The sequence below is a fragment of the Malurus melanocephalus genome, unplaced genomic scaffold (assembly GCF_030028575.1).
Source record: "Malurus melanocephalus ecotype Western Australia unplaced genomic scaffold, MMel_1.1 scaffold_226, whole genome shotgun sequence".
In the NCBI taxonomy this organism is placed as follows: Eukaryota; Metazoa; Chordata; class Aves; order Passeriformes; family Maluridae; genus Malurus; species Malurus melanocephalus.
This window is the reverse complement of record NW_026623458.1, coordinates 151206-159848: the sequence shown is the minus strand read 5'-3', so window position 1 is coordinate 159848 and position 8643 is coordinate 151206. Positions and strand designations below refer to the sequence as shown.

General features: G+C 40.1%; 1 protein-coding gene across 1 annotated transcript in view; it reads left to right on the top strand.

Annotated features, from left to right (window-relative positions):
• Positions 1–8643, top strand: part of DGKI (diacylglycerol kinase iota) — a 186348-nt gene that overhangs the window by 154297 nt on the left and 23408 nt on the right. Inside the window, exon 29 of the mRNA XM_057374488.1 lies at positions 6072–6097. Within this exon, the coding sequence (XP_057230471.1) occupies positions 6072–6097 (26 nt within the window). The remainder of the gene's footprint in view (positions 1–6071; positions 6098–8643) is intronic.

The following is an 8643-nucleotide window of genomic DNA, read 5'->3' as shown; positions in this document are numbered from 1 at the left end:
ATCCTGCAGTGATCCTGCTGCTCATTTGGAAATACTTTCTTTTTCAATTAAATACCGAGCCATCTTGCTCAGTTCGTGTTTTGAGGTAGAACCATCTTATCCAAAATTAATTTCACAAAACATTTCTCTATCCTCCTTCTCCTTTAAAAAAAAAAAAAAAAATTAACGCCAGGCATGTTTGGGTTTTTATCTCCTATTCCCTTTTTTAAGCAGCAATTCTCAGCCAGCTCCTCTGGGTGTCAGCACAGCTTCAGGAATTGCTGCATTGTGCTGTTCCAAATCTTCATCAAAGCATTCCACAGTGGRCAGAGCAATGGTAAGAGATAAAAAGTTAGACAGCAGCGAGAAAAGATTTCTGAGGATATCAGGGACGCTGTCATGCCAGAGAGCTGGCAAGGAACACATCTGAGCTGCTCTGGTTCCTCTAAAAATCACCAATTCCATTCCTGTGTGTTGGACTGAGGTGGTGATTGCTGTGCAGGAAGAGGCTGACACTGCTGAAGGAAGTTACAGAGATGATAGAAGGAATGCTGATCCTGTCCTTTAGCAGAATTAGGAAAGAGTATTCTCTCTGAGTTGTTGTTTCAGGTTTCAAGGCATGCCCAAACAGATTTCTGCAAAGGAATAAATAACTGGAATGGAATTTCTTAAATTTAGGGAGCATTGCTGGTCAGAATCTTCCCACCTGTGTGAGACAGTGTGGGCATTGTCAGTGAGAAATATTTGAGAGGAAAGGAGAGGAAAAATGGGATGGTAAAACCAGAAAGCTTTGTAGAGAGACGTAAAGAATTGCAGAAAAACAGGTTGGGAAGGAACTCTGAAGAATATCTAATACAAATCTTCAGAACTGATCTAGATAAAGGTTCTTTTACAGATGAGTTTTTAATATCTGCAAAACTGGAGATTCAACAGTCTCTACCCAGTCTGTTCTTCTCTTTGATCATCCCCATGGCAAAAATTCTTTTTCTTACATCCAGTCTGAATTTCCTATGTGCCAGATTGTTGCTTGTCTTCTTCTTTTCACTCAGACTCCCTCTTCTCTACACCTTCCTGCTAATTAATTGAAGGTAGCAATTAGATTTTCCCCAAACCTTCTCTTCTTACTGAAGCAGGAAAACAAGCAGTTCAGCCTTTCTGCCAGTAAAATGATGTTTTGTCTGCAGCTGGAGCTGCAGGGGACTCACAGTCCCAGAGGAATTGATACAAATTCCTCARTGAGAGGGTTTCCTCACCTATATCTTAAAAATACTTGATGTGCTTAAATTTTTCTTCATTTGCAATCAGGGGATATGTGAATAAATCCCAACAGGGATGCCACTTTTTGATTCTGAAGAGATGTGCATGTGAAATGAGAAGGAATGGGTTTAATTTGACAGCTCTTCCTCTCCCCTCATCACAGGCAGACGTTGTCAGGCTGGATTAGAAAGTTTGCAGAAATACATTCCTTAAGCAGGGAAAAAGTGGAATGGTCATAAACCCCAGTGGAATTGCTGCATAGAGGTTGTTGTTTGGCCTTTAAATATTAAGTGGCTGGTTTTAAATAGGCCTGGTGCAGATGGTTTCTGCTCCAAGTTTATTGATTAAAATAGCTGCTTTACATCAGCTCCAAGTTTGTTTCTCCRGAGGCTTTTGTCTCCATGAATAATGTACTCATTTGCTGAAATTTTGTTAGAATTCATCTCCTGGAGGCTGGCTAAATATCTCTAGGTGTCTAAGTCTCAGCTGACTAGGCTTTAAATCGTGACAGTTCCTGCACTTCCCTCCTTAGAAATGAATATTCCTTCTTCCACCCATCCAGTGCTGAACAAATCCAGTTCTTGCACATTGGAGAGTACATTTGGAAGCATCTCTGACTCTGGCTGTTTGAGAGAGGCTTGTATGAAACTGAAGCCTGCCTTGGCTATTCTGAGGATTAGATTTTTGCAGCAGTTCATCCAAACCTTGTGAGWGTGARTGGAAAAATTCCAGTGAGCTTTGGRTCAGACCATGAGTTTGGAGGCCTGACACAATTTTAGGTGGGCAGGTCTCACACCTTCAGTTCTGTAAGTATTCCAATTTGCTGGATGCATCTAGTGAATGTATGATCAGGGTGTTTTTTACACCATTGTTATGGCTTTTTTATGCATTTCTAAATGTATTCACCTCAGTTTCTGGGAGATGCTTGTGGATTTTTTGTTTATCCTAAAGGGAATTTCTTTGCTTGCCAATGGGGTGGTGGAACAGACATTGCAAAGTGCCCCCTTGCAGGTTGTGAACAGAGCAAACAGAGCTGATAAGACCTTTCTTGATAACATGCTTTTCCTCCTCCTCTTTTCTGATTTTCTTCCCTATCACAGAAATGTTTGTCTTTCCTTTCACTATTTGCTACAACAATAGCTGTTTGTAAAACCAGAGCAGGAGGAAAGTCAGATGAAAAAAAACAGAGCAGGAGGAAAGTCAGATGAAAGCCTTTGGTGAAAATACGTGAAATTGGGCTTCCCTCTCTCATTTGTGCATGGGAAAACAAATTTAATTATTGGTAGAAGAGCTAATTGAATTTYGTGTAGCCAGTCACAGACAATGTGGCCTGTCTTTACTCTCTTGGGGACATGGTGACCCTTTGTTTCTACAAGTTAATTTTACACCAAGATAAAACCAGAAGAAAATCCCACAGCTGATATGTGTATCTATACATATAAAGAAAACTGTTATTCCATTCTGAAATGGCCAAGGAAAGGATAGCGCAGTGCCTGAACCTTTTCCTGAAGGTTTTTTTTCCTGTTTTGTTTAACCAAATGGAAATCTCTTCAAGATGTCATTTGGCAAAACGTTTTGACTCGGGTGAGACCACAGACCTTGACAGTATATTAGTTTTCCTGAAGTATCTCTGACTTGCCTCTAATTTTTTTGAAGGCATGGAGGCTGTGAGGATGATAACTTGCTTTTTTTTTATGACAGTAAAGCWCATAGCAAGGATCATGCTGGGAGGGGAGCTGACAGATGGCTCCTGTGTGGATTTGAGCAGATGAGAATCCTCCCTCCTTGGGACACCTGTCTGGTGACCAACGCTGCCACAGTATATCCCTCACACTTCCTACAGAACTGAGACAAAGATGTGTGACCAGAAATATGAGCATCTACTGGATTWTTTTTTTCCTGTCAGGAAAGCCCCCTGTGGCTGTGGGGTGAGTGGATGTGTTTTAGAGCAGGTCATCAGCCTTTCCCTTTTCCTCCCTCAGAGCCTGCCACAAGCATGGGGTGGACAAGTCTGTGAATAAAATGCCCAATGCTGTTTAACGTGGAGGTTTCTGCAGTTTCACTTCCTCCCGTCACAGCTATGAACAAGACTCCCCTTGGTGCAGTTTTCATAGGACTGGATCAGTTAGGAAAGCTTCCCCCTTGCTCAGTTTTATGGCCTGGGATTGCAGGAGGATGCTGAAGTCCTCGCTTCTCTTTGCCAAAATTCTTCCTGTCAGTCGTGGACCAAAGGAAGCCCAGTTTGTTGGGGCTGAGCCTTTGGTATTTCCAGTGGTGGAAGCTCTCCTTGAGGCTTTTCCTGAGCCTGGGATACTCAAAACCTTTCTTTGCTGCTGCATCATTAAAGTTGAGCTTATGTCATTGTGTTTCCTTGTGAAAGCAGGAATTGACTCTATAACATCTCTGTTAACACTGAGCCAAAAAGCTCAGGGTTTGTCAGGGTGAGACAGAGGGGTGCAAATGTACACATCAGAATACTGTGSTTATAGAAACTTTATTTTCTCAGAATACCAGGCTACAAAAGATGCTTGGTGGATCCTCTCAAGTAAAAACACTAATAGTGTTATTACTGGTAACGTTAGATTTCTGACGAACTCTGTATTCAAGGTATGCAATGAAGCAACATGGCAGTAATAGCTTGAAAAATACRTACTCATTTTAGGTAGACTGAATATGTGTAAACATATTTTTCATCCTTCCCTTCAATCAATGTTCTAATTGAGAAGGCATTGTTATTGCAATAGTGTCTCTTCTGTTGTTGATGCTTTAAGGAACTAATGACATCTGCTTTACCGAGCATAAAGAAGAGCCAAATTACAGGATAATCTGTGTTSTTTCGTTTATTGTTTCAAAAAACAATCTGAAAGGTGATGAAACTGAGCAATTAAGGACCAAAACAAAGGAGTAAATTCTGCTGGTGCAGTGGAATACTGCATTAGCAGTGGGTGGAGAGTCAGGATATGTGAGCTAAGGAACCAGGCAGGACTCTTGTGTATTAAAATATTTTCAAGTATCTGAAAAGTTGCACCTCTTGATATAACCCATTCTGCACTTGTTAGAAATGCAGTGAGTTGGGTTTTGATCATCAGAAAGGCTTCTGCCAGGAGTGAGGGACAGAGATCTGTGCCCAGCTTGTCCCAGCAGAGGATAGTCCAGTGGTGTTTGCTGAATTCTCTGGGTTTCCTGTTCTTGTTGTATTCCACACACATGGCTCAAGCTCCAGGGCAGAGCTGGCCTGGCTGGCACAGAGCAGGATACATGCTTGGGATGTTCAGCAGCAATCAGAGCCTTTAATGGGAGCAAAGGATTAATTAATTCTGATCCATACAGACCCATTGGCTTCTTGTGCAGTCAGAATCCTAATTAGGCAATCAAATTTTTTTTTCCTTTCACAGTGACCATTGCTCCAGCTGTGCTKTAACTCTTTCCTCTCTATTTGCAAATCTCCCTCTTTTTTTACAGCAAAAGAATTTACATACTGTGCCAGGAAAGCTTCCTTCTTTTCTTTCCACTTTTCCTCTTTGCATCTACATATTTGCATATCTGCTTCTGATGTTCTATAATCCCTCAACCTTCATTTTCAAACCCTGGTTAAGAAATGAGATCATGGCTCCTTCCTCAGCTCCTTTATTCCTCTAACCCAGGATTCCTTCCCTTCTTTCCCCTCTCCAGCCCTCAGCCCCTGCTGACTCAGTTAAATATACATGTGCTCTTTCCCCCTTTGTTCCTTCTTTTCCCTTCACCCCTCTGGCTTTGATCTGCTCACTRGCAACACTAACATTTTTAAATCTCTTCTAATTTGTTATTTTTGTACATTGTTGTGAAATTAAATATCCTGGAAAGGAAACACGGGTTGCCCCCTTCACTGCAGGGACAAGCTCGTTGTTATTTGGGAAGGAAAGGCTGTGTGTGCAGTTGAAATCTATGCTGAGGAATGGTCCAGTCCAGAGGAYTCTGTGCTCTCAGTCTGGTTTAAATAATGAAGGCACATCCCAGATCCAGCTGGACACTTAACCTCAGTGTGGCTAAGCCATGCTGCTACAGCAAAGGGAAAAAATGGAGAAAAAAAATCATAAAAACTCTTTATGATCCTTTGTTCTGGGTGGTSAGCAAAACCATGAGGAATGTGGTCCTTAGTGAAGGGAAGTGTGACACAAATCCCTGGAATTTGCTGGGATTCTTCTGAGAAGGTCCCTCGTGTTTTACAACTTTTCACACTTTTGGGTTATTATCAGAGTCACAATCCACTGGTTAGGATGTCCTATAACTCTTGTGTTGCTGCTGGTGTGTTGCTTTTTCCTGTACTTACACCTGTACAGACCTTTTATTATATTATTTTTTTGATCTGTTGTGTTGCTTTTGCGAAGATGGCATGAATTGTTAATAACAATGACTACTCTTATATACTACCCACTATATTGGCTTATGGCAAAAAAATAAAAAAAAAGAAAGCCACTGTAATGACTATGAGTTCCTGCCAAGATGTAATTTCCTTGACCACCCCAAGTTGTGAGGTTTGCTCCTGGCAGTGACAGCAGCAGATGAGTTTTTGGCCAAGGATCTACAGATGGTATTGGCATCCATCCTCATGGACATGGCTCCATATGGTCACTCTGGCCTGCAGAACCTGCTCATAGATGGCCTTTTCTGCTCTATTTCTTCTTCTTCTTTTTTTTTTTTTCTTTTTCTTGGTCAGATGCCTTTCAGTCCTCTCTTCTAAGGAATAAAGAATAAAAACTTCAAATTTCTCCATATCCCATTCCGCACACTGAGATTAAACTTTATTTGTGACCTTTTTTTACCAAAGATTGACTGGATTTTGTGTTTTATTCCAGGTCACCAGTTTCTTCAGAAGATCAAGGTAAGATCTGTTTTATAGATAATTATTAGCATATTAAGAATGAGACCAAAGACTAGAGAGTAAGCTCTGTTTTAACACAGTTGTGTTAAAGAAAACAGAAAAAATGGTGGAGAAAAATGKTTTTTTATGAAAATGAAACTTTGATGTTGATGAAACTTAGTTCATCTCTAGACACTAAGTGCTTGATCATTTAGTTAATTTAATTGGGACTGACAGAAGTTGTTATTTCCAAAATGAATCTTGCTTAATAGAATGGAACTATTGCGAAAGTTTACAATTTATTCATCCAACTGTATAGAGCTTCACCTGTGGAAAATGATGTGTGGTTTCAAGGATGAGACATGTTTTTTGCAAATCTGAGAACAACTTTTATGACTCTCACAGGACAACATCTTTGTCACTGAGAGGAGCGTGTATTGAGCTTTGAACACACATTTTCTGGGGTTCCCAGTAAAGTCAGTTTGGTAGGATGGGATGGAATTTAGTGCAGCTGGGCTCTTCCACATGGAAAAATCTCATGGCTTGAGTTGCAGGTTATGGCAATATCCTTGCTCTGAAGGAGACTGAAGGATCTGATCTGTCCCTATGGATTAAAGGGGAGTATGTGGTGACCAGCTGCTTAATAATGGGGCCAACTGAAGTCCATCTACAGTATATTAATATATGGCTGCACTAGCACTGAAATCCAGAGAATGCTCTGAAGGGGTGGTGATTGCTGCAGAGTTGCATAAGGAATGAGGGGAAAAAAAAGGGGACTGACTGAGAGGAGAAAGTTTATCATGTGGCTCTGAACTGGGAATACTCTTTTGGTCCAAAAAAAAGAAATAAATCTCTCTTTTCTTCTGGCATCCAATTTTTATGCAGTCACACAATCAGCAGATTTGCTGGTCAATACCATAAAAATGTTAAGTGTTATTCAAGGAAGGTCCAGCTGGGAATAGTCAGGGCTGTTACAAATGGAGATGGAAGGAGGTTTAGCTTGGAAGTGTGTCACTGAACTATGTTCATTTGGAGTGTGGAGTGACTAGTTAGGTATCAGCCTGCATTGTCCTTGGCTCCAGCCAAGAGATTTTTAGTACACTGAAGTAGCTTTCAAGTGTGTTGTCACGAATAAATTCTCTTCCATCTCCTTGATGAGTCCTTTCTCACTAAAGAAAGTTATAAAGAAAGTCAAAATAAATAATGGACAAATAACAAAAATGGACAAACGTGTAAGACCAAAGATATGTCTGCCCTATCCAGTTCATTCCTAATATCTGGTAGCAGCAGATCCCATGACAAATAAAAGTATGAGACTGGCAGAAGCACACAGGTTTAATTTCCTGGTGTGCCCCATTAGATTTTTATGATTTTCATCTCATTGATTTTGTAAACCAGATGGACTTTTCCTGCTTAATAGTTCATCTGCTTTTACCATGACCGCAGCTTGTAATAWRCAGTACAGGACACTTRTGAGAAGTTAACAGTACACCTCATRTCTCCAGCTCTCAGAAGAGATTTGAAGTCATTTTGGTCTAATTTACTATTTCAGGACCTGGATTCAAGCTGCACCTTAGTGCATAAGCTTGTYAGCAACAGGCTGCTCTTGCTTTTCCATTTCCCTTGCATTTATTCTGTTGCTTCATCTTTATCTATTAATGGAGCAACAGACGGTGTATATRCATTTCCTTGTGTGTCTTTAAAGGTTAGTGTTTCATGCTGCCAGAATGCTTTCCTTCTTTCCACTATTTTTGTACTATTCTAGTTTTTCACAAAGCCTTCCTGTTTGCCATCTACCATCTGCTGCCGTGGTTTGGCTTTTCGGGTTTGATCAACATCTCTGAATAGCCTCTTCTTCCTTGCCTCTCTTCCCTTTCTTTCACCAGCAACCTCCTCTGAAATGCAGAAGGAAATTCTCTTGACCAATTAGTGATGTGATAATGCCAGTTTTTGGAAGTTTTGTGACCATGGAGTATCTAACTAGATCTGTCATCCATTTAAATACGTAGGAGCTTCTCTCAAATACAAAAGGAAATACAAAATAAATACAAATACAAAATAAATTTGAGAGAATACAATTGTTTCCCATTCCCCAGTGACTTTTCAGAAAGAGGGGTCCAATACTTGGATTTCCTCCATCCCACTTTGCCAGCTACAGACCATGATAAAYGGTAAAAGGAAAATGTGATCAAAGTGCTGCAGCATAAGCTCTTTAGAGCTTGAAGGTTCCCAGTCCACTGAGACTGCTTGTGTGGAGGCATCTCAAATTAGCTGTAGAGTTCAAATTTCTTATCTAAACAAAAAAGAGACAGTCCTTGACAGAGCTGAAAACTTATCTCTGAATTGCTTGTCTTTTATGGTGTTTATGCAGATGTCTCCTGGCATATTGTTCTTGGAGCAAGTATCTTGGAATCAGTTTTGAGACTTTTTTGAGACTTATATGTTCATTAATAATCAGGACTCCACTGTGTGCCTATTTAATTAATGTTATACACTTTTTTTTTTTTTTTTTTTTTTTTTTTTTTTTTTTTTTTTTTTTTTTTTTTTTTTTTTTTTTTTTTTTTTTT